General features: G+C 41.9%; 1 protein-coding gene across 1 annotated transcript in view; it reads right to left on the bottom strand.

The window, feature by feature from the left end:
* The window catches only part of EIF2B3 (eukaryotic translation initiation factor 2B subunit gamma), a 102,722-nt gene that overhangs the window by 42,523 nt on the left and 44,932 nt on the right, over window positions 1-15,267 (bottom strand). The window contains exon 6 of the mRNA XM_068406673.1: window positions 7,407-7,496. Coding sequence (XP_068262774.1) covers window positions 7,407-7,496 — 90 coding nt within the window. The remainder of the gene's footprint in view (window positions 1-7,406; window positions 7,497-15,267) is intronic.

Genomic DNA, 15,267 nt, shown 5'->3' on the forward strand with positions numbered 1-15,267 from the left:
GCTGCTGTTTATTATTCTTGCCCTTCCAGTACCACACATCATTCCTTCTGGCCACAAACAGAGCTGCCTGCTTCCCAGGTGACTGTACAAGGGAAATGGTGGCTTTTTCTACACCCAACAATTCAGAAGTGCTAGATTCAGGACAAAATGGTGATTTGCAGAACACATTACTAAACACAATAAAAATTTTACCTTCCTTTTAGGAGGAAGAGGGGAGAAAAAAGGGGGAAGACGACCATGAAAGTATGTTAAATGTTCTAATGTATAAGAAAAATACGTGCTATCAACTTTGTTTTACATATATGGACATAGTATTTTGAAACAAAGTCCAAAGATCTCCTTATGTTAGAAAATGCAATTGCCACTCTGGTGCATAACAGAGGAGCCATAACATCTGAGCAAACACACAGTGGCATCATCCGCCTTCATAAAAATTGAGATGACTAGCTTTCAGAGGTGGTGCAAATGGGGTGCCTATAGATAAATTGCCCAGTATTTCCTATTGTAAGTTTCTGTCTTTATCTGTTTGTAAACTTTGCCAAAGTTTAACTGTTTTGGCTGAAATTACCCATGCCAGGTGTTTGCCTGAAGCTGATTTTTTTTGGATAACTCCATCAAAAATGTCTCAGCTATTTCCAAGAACGAAATTATGGGAATACTTTGTTTTGTCCATGTTAAAAATATTTCAACTGCTCTGCTGAAAAGCTCTTGCACTTCCATGCCTGCAATTTGGCACAAGGTTGTGTTTTCATCAGGGCGTTACATTTGTAAACATAAAAAGTGCCCATACTACATCAGGCTAAGTCTGAAAAACCACTGTTTGCACATGCTTGGAAGAGACCCGTTTTGCAGCTAAATTTTTTTGAGTCCTTCTACGTTGGGCATGCTCCATTCTCTCTCTCTTTCTGCAAGGTAACTGAACTGCTCATGCAGTACTCCACAAAGTAACAGAGCACGCTCCAGGCCAAGGTTACAAAGGCTGAGCTGGATATTCTTTGAAGTTTAGAGTATCCCATCTCCTTCTGTTGACTGACCTGAAAGGTGATAAATCTATGTCGATAACAGCTACTCCATTAGCAAGAGTCACAGTAGCCTCACTGATTAATTCTAAAAATGTCACATATATAAATATATATACACACACTTAAAAGAACATCAGGGTAACCATTTGGGCACGCAAATTAAGAAAATCTAGAACTACGTTGCTTATACAACCTTAATTAAGACCTCGCGTGTACACATTATGACACAATCCTTAAGAACACACTCACCTACTTTTCCTCTCTCCCCAATCTCCATCTCTTCTTTACCCAATGTAAAGATGGACTACGCCCTGGGGATGAATCGAGGTTGTTTAATGAGGCAGAAGAACGCCTGCCTCATTTGTTAGAACATGTGTGTTAAATGTACAAGGCAGAGGGCTGCGAGAGGAGAAAAGAACTGCTAATATTTAAGGCAAATGAATGATGTCTGAAGAAGTGATTTTTCACATTTTTTTAAAATTCCCTTCTGTCAGAGTAGTTTACAGATGCTGCTGAATGCAGAACATAAGTCTAATTTCTGCAGGTTGACACTGATTGTGTGCTTTTGATTTGAGCTGTGTCACCCTGTGACAGCTGTCATCAATGAAAAAGATCCTTTCAACATTAAGAGCTCTCTGTATAACATTAAGGACTGAAAAATGGCATACTTAAGACAAAGATGCTTCAAACTTCAGCTCTTGCGTGCCATTGTTTCCCCCTTTCAGAATGGGGAAAGACTGCTACTTCACTAATATGCATGCTGGAAAGATAGTTAATGAAGTGTGTGCAGAGCATTATAGCATCAGTGATGAGTACCAAGAATCCAAAAGGAAAGTATTAACCTTATCTTCAGAACAGGGTTTAAACAGCGAGCAGCAAATAATGCTGGTGACCTTCACCTGAACTACAGAAGTTACATACAACAGTGAACAGTATCACCTTCAGTGAGCATCTCAGGCAACAAATGGAGCAATGGTCACAGAGGGGGAAAAAAAACATAGTCATGCAGCTGGAGACTGCACCATAGTATGTGGCACATACAGAAGCAAAAGGTTGCCCAGGGAGCCTCAGCTGTGACACTTCCTAACTGCCAAGTACTTAACTTTGAGAGTTAGTATTTTTAAATGTAGCTTTTCATGTGCCCAAGCTGTAACTAAGGTTTGGTTAGCACATTCATGACAAGCTCTGCACTGATGAAAATTGACAAAAGTCATTTTTGGGAGGTAACTTAATAAGTAGGGCCATATACTGCTTTGTTTTAGGCAACCTTGATCTGGCTTCAGATTTTCTGGTTTACCTGAATAAGAGGTGAAAACAGCAGCCTCCACGTGCCCACAGGTTTCAGCTGTGAGCAGGGTGAAATCCTTACACATATAACAAACATTGTCATCTATACCTGTATAACCTGACTGTGGGCACAACGCCATTCATGCATACATATAAATGCATATTACATATGTTTTTAAGCATATACACAGGATATATAGACAGACATACATCTTCAACACTTAAATTTCCAAAGCAAGTTTGAATTTTCCATGTTAAAACTTTACAGAAGGGGTTGCTTTATATCTCTCTCTACCTCTCGCCCTCCTCCAAATCAGGTGTCTTATTGCACCCAGCTAGAGCTTTAGAAATATTCTGGAAAAACAGAACACAAACTCCCATGCAATTTCACTTCGATCACATCTCTTCTGCTAGCAGCTTTGCTGGGATTGTTAGCAAGCAAACTGTCAGCACACAGTAAAGAAATATCAGTGCACGCCTGTGCAACATGCTGGGCTCACAAAGCACAGGCCTAGATCCTGCCCTCTCCTACAGACGAAGTTCACAGGGGAAAGGGAATAAGGACTCTCTTCTTCCATCTGCCCTGAATGCAGCAGCGAGGCAGGATTCCAACTTAGCACTCAGGAGAGTGCCAAAAAAAGGGGACTGGCTACTGTGCTGGCTGCCACCCCAGGGCCCCAGGGGTGTGAGGCCCGCCAGCTGTGGGGTGGAGCCGTGCCCCCAGCCAGCTACAGCCTCTGCTTCTGTCTAGCCTGCTGGCTCAGCTTGTCTGAAAACTAATGATAGTTTTCAGAAAAGCAATATTGTGCAGTTCATCATGTGGTGCAGGTGTTCACCTTCAACTATCCCTGCCCTGTGCTGGCAGAGCAGCTCCTGCAACACACACAGCTAGCGCTTGCCGTCTTCCCCACAACACAAAGCACAGCACCTATAAGATCCTCATGTTAGCTTTATTCTGAAAAGGAAATGTTTAGGAAAGAAAAGCTCTCGCCTGAATACAGGGAGATCAGATTTTTTAACCGACCTCCCTCCCGTGCAAAGCTGTGATATGATTTGGCGGACTCTATATCTGCCAAACCAAGACCAACCTCAGCAACTCTAACTTCACTGATGCAGAAAGGAACCTGGGGAAGAACCAAAGGTCTCTGCAGAAAAGAAAACAGGGACAGTTATAATCAGCAGAAAATTCAGCCCAAACAAGCTGCTGCTTGTTCACACTGAGATCACAGTCCCTGTTCAGACGGGATAAATCTCGTTGGTAGCAGAGTATGGTCCGTGACCTCTAGTGAATCTAGTGGGAACAGACCCAGACGTCGTCAGCACCAGGTATCCACTGCAGATGCAAGGATGAAGATGTCCATCCCAGGGCAGAGCTCCAAGTGCTCCTGCTGGCACCACTGGGCAGAGGCTGCCAGTGCACTGGAGCTGATTAAGGAGCACTCAGATAATCAACCTGCCCTGCTGATGCACGAGTGTGGAGAGAAGGGAAGGAGTAAATCCCAGCTGCAGGGAATAACAAACTGCTAGGGGAAAGAATTTCTTCAGCTGTTCCCCAAGTCACTGTGGAACCAAGAATGTTTGACCTTGGTAAATTCGGACAGGGTAGGACTGTCATACCCTTGAAGACTCAATTCCACTAAGATGCAGTGTTGAACTAGTGGATGAGAGAGAGATGGAGATGGGGATTTTAACTGCCAAAATGCATTTTTCCTCCTAGGAGAGGAAAAAGAAAGCAGTTTCATTACCTGAAAAATAAATTCCTCAGGTTTAAACAACATTAGGGGCATGATATTTTTTTTGGTTTTGTCTGGACATACATATTTGAGGGGGTTCTAATAAACAGACCATTTCCTCTGACTTTCATTCAAAGGCACTAGAGATCTCTGCTTTTTAAAACTTGAGAATTTGTTTGGTTTGCTATAGTGCAATAAAACTTCAGGCAGGAGAATCTACTATTCAGTCCTTTTAAAATAGTTCATAAAAATGTATTAAAGGACTACGAACTGAGTTACAGACTACCAAACAGTATTTTGACCTCTCCTAACATCCCCCGTAGTAGAATCTCACTGCTGCCAAACAAATAGTGATTATTCTCTAAACAATCCCACCCAGAAGAGGAAACAAGTGCATAGAAAAATTAAGGGACCTGTCTAGTACCACACTGCAAGACAGTGGCTGAGGTGATGATAAAACCTTGATATCACAACTTCATTCTGGAACTGAACAATAAATTCAGCCTTTTTCCAGAGGTATCATACAACAAAGTTGTCCCAAATCCTAAAGCAAGATTCATACATGTAGACAAAACAAAGGTTTAGCCATTTCATGTTCTCTTTTCCCTGTTTTCATATTAGTCACTTGTGACTTTGGACTTTACATACAATATTAATCCGACCAAAGTTGAGGAATGCAATTTACCCTTACAGGTGCAGCTATATACAAACTACATTCACTTGGGGAGAGCTTGTTCTTGCCACATCTTTGCAGCTAAGCTGGGACTACACTGGGCTTTTATCCCATTTGAAGCAACAGATCCCACATACATAACCACATTAGTTTTCATGTAATTCTTTGACCTGGAAGTAATCATAATTTTCCTCTGCAAAAGAGTGAGCTATAGCCAGCTGTAGGATCTGAATTTTTTTATTGCTGGGCAACATCTTTTCTGCTTTTGTATGTCAAAATAAAATTTGAAAAAATGTAAATGCTTCACGGAGCTACAAACAATGAAAAAAGGTGTTCTGCCTGCCATCAAACCCCACTGTTAAAATATTAACACAATGTAAATATTGTAATATTGAGGAAGTACACTGTGTCAGTACTTCCTGGCACCGTACAAGAGCTTCACTGTTCACTTCAGTCCCTGCTGTTAGTTTTAAACACGCACAACTTAAACAAGGCATCTGAGCTTCTCCAGTCCTGGTGCGGAATTGCAGAGAGGCAAAATCTTACTGTAGGTTCTCTCTAGACTAAAAACAAAGTATTAAAAAGAATCCTTAAACCCAAACAATTATGTAGATGTCAGTACTTTTGAGGCAAAAATATTCCACAGGGTCTTTCAAAAGTCCTGGCGTATTGCTGCCAAACATGGAAAGATCTTTGGGTGTGCACTGTCCTCCCCTTCCTCAGAGAAGAAAAACAAGCTGCAAATGCCCACCAATGCCAGAAGCCTGAAAGCCCGAGTTATTCCTCATGGCAAAAGTCCCATTCCCCAGATTTGCCAGTTAAGCACATTTCTTGCAACCGACTCTCTCTCTCTCTCTCTCAATTGACTGAATAAGCAGCATGTGTGTAATAAAGAGAATGAAGCAGCTACCTGCCATTAGTAACCCAGATGTTGCTACCAGGTCTTAAGAAATGCTGTCTAGCTGCTGTAATTACGTATTTGTCATGGAAGTGTCACAGAAAAGAAGCACAGCTTCAAAAAACAGTGAAGACAGAGAATGACCTCTCTACAGAAAACAAAAAAAACTGGTCATACTGGCAAAACGACAGTAGACTTGTTCTAGGAGGAGCTGTGGGCAACTGGAAGAGTTCAGAGCAGGATTTCACTCTGCTGGCTCTGGTTAATACAAGGTAAAATCCCACCACTGACAAAGCCAAAGATCTCACCAGTTTCAATGGAAATAGCATAAAGCCTTGAAATCTGAAGTTACCACTATTTACGCTTAGAGGCCTCATTGTGTCACGCACTGTGGCATGTCTGACAAAGACCGTCCTTGTCCCACAGACCTAATGATCTAAATTCAAACAGCATGAAACACCAGGGAAAAAGAACTGAATGTGTGAAATGTCTAATATTCCAGAAATGTCTAATCCCAGCAAAACTAGATGGCTAGGATTTCAATAAATGACTCCTACATGTATTATGACAAAAGAAAGGTGTAAACACTGCTTCATGCTACCACAGGAAATACAAGAAGTCCAAACTGTCACCAACTTTCTAAAATACACTGAATAAATGGCTCATTCCAGCTTTAAAGCATCTGCTGCTCCTGAAGCTTTCTCACCTTTCAGACATGTTCCCATACACAAATGGGAATTAAAATGACTTGTACAATGCCCCCATGTACCAATCAAAGTATTGGATAAGCTTTATTCTTATGCATGGTTAGAAATTGCCCTGGGGGTTAACACAGATTTTCCACTTAATTTTAACTCATTCACAGAACCTTATTCTGGAAGAGCTCCTTCAAGCATGTATCCAACTGCATCACCAGATTTGTATATGGTCAAGACTATCACAAATTCCAGCCCCCCCAATGTTTTTTCACATGTCAGTTTATCTGCTAAGAAATAGCACTATGAACACAACACTCAGTCAGGCCCTTTATCTTTCATCTTACTTAAAAGGGGAGAAAAAACTCTGGAGAACTCAGGGAGCATTCAATATATGTAACGGGCATGAGCGTGCTACAAAAAGTCTAGGAACAGGACATCATTCCAAAACTGAACTACTTACTGTGAGGGGGTTGTTCATTTGTTTGTTTTTTAAAGATAAACAGGGGTTTTTTTTCAGTCTGTTTCATGAAATATTATAGCTAAGATCCTTCTCTGCTTCCATAAATGGATGTTTTTCTTACTCTCAGTGGGTGGTCTCAGAGTTTTGACAGAGGAACATCACAAGCTAAAAACATAGGATGCTACAGAGATAGCCCACCTGCAGTGGTGGTGGATGTGAAGGGGGAGAGAAAAGGTGATTGCAGAGGCCAAAACAGACTGTGGTGGGGGAAATCAAAGGTCAGAAATGTATTCACAGCCCTAACAATGGGGGAGCCCTGGTGAAATGAGCAGCCAAAAAGCACAGATACATTAGGAAAACAAGGGATGCACAAAACAGGCAAAAATTTTAGCTTTCACTTCTGCTGTTATTAGATTTTATTTTTTTTTTTTTTTTAAAGGCCTGAATAAGAAACTCAGACACAATGCTTTGCATTCTTTTTAGCGTAGTTAAAGCATTTTGAAAACTGGTTTCTGTTACATTTCTATTTCATGCTAGCCAGTTTAATGAAACAAATCTCCCTGTAAAAGCTCTGGTATGAACCATATGTCAATGCAAACACCTGCTACTACCTTGTGTATTGCTTGGTTTCTTACCTGTTTTCTACAAGGAAGTCTACCACGTATTTCTTCAGACAGTAGAGATGGGCATCCATCAGCCCGGTTCTGATGTGCATTCTGGGGTGCCTGGAAAAGAAAAAAAAAAAAAAAAGGAAAATCATGGAGCTTTGCATGGCCATTTACAAGAGCCTGACTTTGCAATTAAGTCAGTGGATAGTGAGAAGTGTGCAAAGGCAGATCTGTTCCTTTCCATCTACTGCTGGATTAACAGAGGAGAACCGTGCAGGCTGCCATTATTGGACTGTGTCTATAAACTTACACCTGCTGGCCCTGGGCTGATTTGCTGTGAAAGAAAACACCTCCTCCAAGGAGTCATTACTCCTGCTACATCTTCTTATGTAAGTGGAAATTGCACATTACTGGGCAGGAAGCCAAAGTAATGGGCCCAGAGTGCTAAAAGTTACAGTGGGTAATGTCAGGGTACAATAATTCAAAGCTTCTGGCTAAGTGCCTGCCTTAATATGCAAGGCCATGCATGTTCTGCTAGCAAACACAACAACACTACTGTATTTTCTCCAACACTTCCTGGAGGGCAATAGGGGAAGGAGATGGGGTCTGCTCACCTTTCCTACACTGCACATTACAAATGACTGCCACAGCTCAATTACAAAGCATTTGCCTATCCAGCCCAGTAAGATGGAAAAGATCAGTAAAACTCCCTCTCATCATTAGCCAAACAATGGCAAACAGGGAAGTCCTTGCTTTCAGACGAGTGGCAGGTAAATATTTCAGAAACTCAGAAATCTCCAATAGCTTCAATATTTTAAGAACAACGTTTTAAATCAGAAAGACACATCGATTACTTCTATTACTTCTCTTCATGCATTCTGTGCTCTAGTGGAAACCCTTTTTGGAACCTGTCTCAAAGCAGCTAGATATTTTATGCCAATATTACTTTCCCTCCCACACACCTGTAGCCTCATTTAAGAGTGTTCTGTCTGTCTGAACACTCACCACTAGTTCTCAGGACAGAAAAGCCACAAGAATATTTAGTTTGCAAATTAAAAATGACAAAACACAACAGTCAGGGACTACACTGGGCTGTTCAAGAGATCTGTAACTGTACTCACAGTCCAGAGGCTATTAAGGAGAGAAATTTCAATCCACTTATGTAATTGCCTCTGTTTTAATTTTTCCTCCTTTGATGACTGGATTTCATAATGAAGTTTGAATTAACGTATCTTACCAGTATATTCCATCCAACCTTTGCTTGCTTAATCCAGAACAAGCTGAAGTCAGATGTTGGTGACCATGATCACTTTTATTATTTAGTTAGCTCAGCAAAGGGATCACTCACAACTTGGGCATATATAAATATATATATATATGTAGTAAACCAATACTAGCTCACCGAATATTTAGTAACATCAAAGCTATCAAGAATACCAGCTGTTCTAGTAAGCCATTTTTCAGTATATTTCTCAATTAATGCATTGAACTACCAAAGTATTTAAGTCTCAAAATGTTATAATTTAGGTGGCATTTCTCAAGCATGCCATTCAATTCAAGCTACACATATTATTAACTATAACGAAATTCTTTAAGTCCCACTTGCAAAGGAAAGCTCTTATAATAGTACTATGACACTTTGCAGTAAAGTATGTGGTACTAAAAAAATGATATATGCACTTTCAGTAGATTACTTCATTAACAAAACATGAGCTCACCTAGCAATGCTCCAGTACTGATGTTATCAGTGGCCCAGATGTTGCTGTGGAAGTCAGCCCAAATAGCAATGTTCCTTATGCAAAGAGGATAGGGAATCCACTAATTTTAATGAGGTCTTGCAGTTGGAAGTCAGCAGACTCCCTCCTGCTCTGCATCCTGAGGATGGTTTCCACAATTTGTGTATTTATGAGAGGAAGAATTTTCATATCTTCTATGAGAAAAAAAGAACTCCCTTGTATTTATATAATGAATATAATAGTTTATTGAAATGGGTGAAAGAGACAAATGGAAAGAAATTGAGCAGGGACAAAAGCTGGGAAAATGAACAAAACGATGGAACAAGGCAAAAAACATGTAAAATAAATAGAAAAGGATGCAACATGGGAAGAAGAGGGAAAAATAGGAGGAAAAAACCCAATTCTTAACTTGAAGATGCAAACAGGACACAGCTTCTTTAGTGCCAGAATGCCAGGTTCTTCCCTCACTATTCAAGATCTATCACAACCCCCCTTAAGTGCAAGGCAGGGGGAGGCTGCAAGGGCTAGACATCAAGCAGAAGAGTGTAAAACAGAAATTCCTCAATAAATGCTGGTTCTGCTGCCAGTGTCTGTGCAGCTTTCACACATCCAGTCTCCCCACCTGCAAACTGGAATAACACTATTTAGCTACACTGCAGGGTACTGAGGATTTGTGGGCTGAAGTTTGTATCTGCATGCAAGTATTGTACCAAGTTTTTCTGTAGCTTAGCAACTTTATAACAAAGTTATACAAAATCAGTGCAAGTGGACAGCCAGTAGCACAGTGCTATCCTAGCTGCAGCTCCACCACACACAGAAAAACTCCACAAAAACCAGCCAGACAACAAGATGTACTGAAATGCCACTCTGAGTTAGCTTTCAATGTAGAATATACTAACAATAACAGAACATCATGCTGGACAAGAGGGAGGTCCCACAATGAAAATCCTCTGAAATACAGACCACCTAAGTGATTTGCAACAAAATAGTCCCATAGATTAATATTACAATCACAGCTTCAGAGGTCAAACAGGCAAGTTTGGGCACATGTATAAACAAAGCTGTGATTTCTGTAAACCAGACTCAAGTAGAGAATAGACACACTAAACCAGACTGATAAGAGCACTCTACCATAACAAGCCACTAAAGATGATGCTAATTTTCATTGACTAATGCTTAAACCAGTTTATCTTCAGGTAAAAGCAAAGGAGCCAAATAATCTAACAGATAACAGAAAACTACATCACCATTTCAAATGAACATCTGGTTACTAATATCGAAAGCCACACTCCCTTCTTATGCCTCTGATCTCTCACTCCATCAGCTAATCTTTACAACATATGAAAAATGAGCCCGTCCGAGGAACAGCTGATACAGAGAGAATCGAATAACAAACAATGCATGTGCAGAGCGCTGACGCACCTAGACTTATCGCTCTAAGGGAGATAATACAGAAGGCTTTTAATTATACCATCAAAGCAAGGGAGAAGGTACTAGGAGGGGCTGGCTGCAGATGGTTAAGTGTTAATGAATGCCGGGTTGGGTGGTTTATCAAAAGAAAAAGACTGGATATATATCTGAGAGGGTCACCGTTGAGATGAAAGTTGTAACAGCCATTGTTGGAGCTCTTTAATGAGTGAGGAATGTCAAATGTGAACCCTCTAAGAATCATACCAATTACTAAATGAACTTCGGTTCAACATAGCAAATGTAATCAAGCACAAGTCATTAAAATACATGGTAGAACTCCCATTGGCGCCGCTGCTATAGTGTCTATTATTGTCTGCGCTCCCATGCAAGGGAGGGGGCTGCTCCCAGTTGTAAGCTCTGTGTGCTATGTTAAGTGATGGCCGATTTTAGCCCTAATGATGAAGCATGGAGGGCTCCCTGACAGAAAGTCGACAATGAAGAGGCTCGGAGAGATCTGCGGAGAAGTCAGGGAAAGATCAGCAATTAAAAGAGCTATTTCAAAGACTGTAATTTAATGTGTAAAATTAGCTTTTATTAGCACGTACTTCCACAAAATCCTGACTCGGGATGAGAGTGCATAAAGGTCTGCAAGAGTCCTTAGAAAGGTCTGTGCCCGTAATTCCTGACACGCCATTGTGAAATAATAAGCAGTACTAACAGGATTGATGCATGCTTCGTACATGGCATTGCTTTGAAAGTGGAGCCCAGAGCTTTTCTCTCCCCGATAACCTCTCTCAGGATTTCCTCCCTCAGGGAAATCAACCACTGATAGAGCAAACTTCCCTTGTTTAAAGGCAGAAAGACGGACAATTGTTTCAACTGTAAACTAATTAAGAGAGATTACCACCATGAGCTGGAGGTTCAAACCAGCCCTGCACTCCCACTGACAGTGTGATAATGCCAGGCTGGGGTCAAAATCATAAATCTGATGGGAGCACACACAATGCTTAAAGCCAAAAAGCCTCTCTACTAAGCATGGGATATTGCCACATTAACCTCACCACCTCACAAATAAACTAGCTGAGAAAGAGAAATCCCATGGCCTCTTCCCTTTTAACTTCATACAGCTGTTGACGGAAAACATGAAGATCTTTAAATAAGCTCAAGGACCTGAGGCTGTCCATACTCTAACACTAATCCGAGCAATGACACAATAAAAATCCAATCATACCTGCTATTAACCTGGCTCCTGAACCAATATCTGAATTACATCTTATAGGGTATTAGTTCATCTTCCTCCCCATCCCTCCAAATAAGTAAATAACAGCACGCTAAGTGCAAACTACACATTCCACACTCATTTATTTTCTAATTAATTGCAGGTAGCTCACATAGTCCACACAGCCAAACAGTCTACTGCATTCCTCCTATCCCCCACGCTACGTACTGTATTCTTGCATGAAGCAGCGTGCCATCCAGTTCAGACACACGCTGCTGACCCCTGACTGTCTGCAGTGGAGGTGGTGCTCTCGTGTTCATACAGAGCCAGCGTACAGATCAACACGAAGAGAAGTCTCACAGCAAAAGCTGCCAGACCACCTTTAATGTCTCAAGCATTCCTACTTATAAAGGGGAAAAAAAAAAAAAAAAAAAATCCCTAAATCGCATTGCTCATTTACGGGACAGCTCTTGGCTGCAAACTCACTAATAATAAAAGACCACTGTTACGGTGGCTCTTCAAAAATCCCAGACACCTTATGACCCTTTTTTTTTTTTGTTGTTTTTTACACCGTTCTTTTCGCCAAATGAATGTCCCCACTGTATCCTCGGCCCCCTTTGCCCACCAGTGAAATGCTGCCACCTCCGGGCTGAACCGCTGCAGCTGTAGCGGCGCAGGCCCGAGCACCCCCCCACCCACCCCGGTCCCCCCTCGGCCTGCGGGGCCTCCTGGACACCCCCCCGCCCCCGGCCTGCGGGGCCTCCCGGACACCCCCGGCCTGCCCTGCGGAGGGGGAGCAGGGTTTCATGAGAGGATGCTGCTCCTCGGGTGGAACAGCTGGTTGGGTTCCGGCGCTGAGGAACACCTCGGTGAGGTGAGAGCGCTGGAAAGGGGCACAGCAAAGCAACCCCCCCGGGTTTCCAGACAGCACAGGATACTTCAAGGTGTCTTACAAAACGCGCCGTGGCCCCGGGTGACCCTGGCACCCCCTTGCTGTTTCCCTTCCTCCAGTTTTGTAACAACCTTATTTACAAAGACAGGAGGGTAAGAAGCACTTCAGTCCCTTGAGGACCTGGCAAGGGAGGACACGCCATGCTCGCAGCTTCTCCGGTATCTACCCACGGATCCATCCGCACGGCTGCTGCTTCTAAGGACACATCGCATCAGGAATGGGAAGCACTTTCCAAATGAAAATGTTTTATTGCTCTAATGACCTAAGTTGCTTGAAAGCCTTCCGAATAATAAATATTTTTCATTTAAAACCTTCAGCGCATGCCATTTTTCTTTGTTGTGTTATATTATTAATATACCCATGAGACGATAATACAAACTATGAACGTACTTCTGACAAAAACATGCTGAAAACTTTTTGGTAAAGGAACCAACTTTCATTGAAAGCCAAAGATTAAATCATTTTCTCTAGTATAAAGAGTGTAAGTTAGCAGTCAGAACTCACGATTAATATTTGTTCGAGGTCAGTAATGGTTTACAATAAGCCAGCGTGACCTCCCGTAGAAAGAGTCATTATCTTAGAACCAACACCGTGCTTTAACGCTAACATCTCTCTCGACTTCTATGCTGAACAGTGAGGGTGCTGATGGCTGCACAGCCAACTCACCCCAGGGCCTTATATAAAATGTTTTTCTTTGCCCTGCTTCAGCTTCCCCATATGAAAAATGAGAACAACAGTAATTCCCCACCCACTCCAAATCTGAGGAGCACACTCTGGGGGGTGCGTGGCCACGTCGCTGGGTGCACATGCATCCCCCCAGGTGCACACCAGACACAGCTGCTGGGGAAAGCATTTCCCTAAACTTGGTTCTAAGGGTCTTCTCTGCCCTAGTGAGTGCTAACAGCTGTAGGAAATAACACAGGGGCCAGGCTCCCCACAATCCTCCTGCCCTTTCTCTCTTTCCCTGTCCTCCACTGAAAATACAGAGAAAATGCAAATATTTTATACTAGACACTTTTATAGTAGACTCAAGTCTGCTAAAATACCTCAATTGCTATGTAGGAACTGGGAAAGCAAAAGAGAGAGACCAAAATGATAATAAGTCCAGAGTTTGGTGTGAACAGAAGATAATACACGGCGAAGGAGGGCGGGGACTGCCAGAGACATTATTAATAGGTTTTACCCTTGAGCTCTGGCAGCTACTTGTTCTATACACAGAGGAAAAGGATTAATCAAGCCTTGCACGTAAAGGTTCTTTCTGTGGTGTGCCAAAATATTTAAAGCAGTATATACAAAGTGTAAGCCTTATTATTATACACATTCAATGTAATCATCTTATGCTACAGTTAAGGCCAGGATGACAATAAAGTAGATTATTGTGCACTATAACCAACTCAATTCTAACACAACGGGACGTGGCTTAGTCACTTGGTTCAGATCTGGTATTGGAACTTATTTTTTCTTATGCTGGGCTAAACTGTGATTTAAGAGATTTAATCAAGCTTTGGGAAATGCTTTCTTTGCTAAAGAGAGAGAAAGAACTGAAAGTCTGCACCTGGCAACCCTCATAATTTCCAATTTTCAGCTCATTTTGCTTCCTGCTTTGTGGAAATTCACCTTAGTAAATAATTGTTCCCTAAAATCGCCAAGGCTGAAAGGATGACAACACAAAGAGGAACAAGTTTTAAGCAAACAACTGAAGCTGGAGGATTGTACAGAGGCTACTGAAGAACAGCAGCTCCTGCTGATCCCTCCTACGCTAGTTCCCGAAGGGCTGAGCAGTAGACATATGATATATTTTCTTAAATCAAATAATTACAGTAAATGCATGGGAAACAGTGAAACTGAATACTAGGTCAAAGCTGTAGGTCACTAGCAATATATGGCTTAAACACAGCAAGGCTGCCACAATTTCTTTATGTCACTGGCCTAGACTCAAAGGCCAACAGAACCGTACTCGGCAGCGCGACTGCCTGATCGCAGCCTCGCTCAATAAGGCTCCAAAGAGCTTCTGTGCCTCTCAGGTGAGGTGGGTTTTACTAGTGGCTAGAACTTAAAATCTATGATATGCAAAATTTTGGGATTTAAGGTAAGCACATACGTTCAGACTACTAAAGCACACAGGCACTCCCTCTCCTGACCTTAAATTCCAAGCAAAGGCAGAAGCGGAAAAAACAAAGTGGAAATAAGCATTATAAGCATTTCTGTTTTATTTTACAGGGCCCAAAAGCAGGACAAACTGAAGCTGTCACACATGCCTTTGAATTTCCCATTGTCAGTAGCCCTCCAGGTACCTCATGAAAACCACCTACCTTTGCACCATTAATTTATAAAAATCAAAAATCCCTCTTTAAACCTGTTACTGTGCACAGGCCATACCCAATCACCGCTTTCCTTTGCTTGGATCTTTGCTTGACAAGAAAATGGGCTGTTATGACAGAAGGTGCATGTTTGTCTTTCTTTAGAAGATATTTGCATTCAAAAGAGTTAAATTTCATGGGACTGGAAAACAACCTGACAAGAGTCTGAAAGCAGGTCATGAGGGTTAAAAGGAAGAACAGAGGGAGAGAA

This window comes from Nyctibius grandis, chromosome 8 (genome assembly GCF_013368605.1).
Source record: "Nyctibius grandis isolate bNycGra1 chromosome 8, bNycGra1.pri, whole genome shotgun sequence".
Classification (NCBI taxonomy): domain Eukaryota; kingdom Metazoa; phylum Chordata; class Aves; order Nyctibiiformes; family Nyctibiidae; genus Nyctibius; species Nyctibius grandis.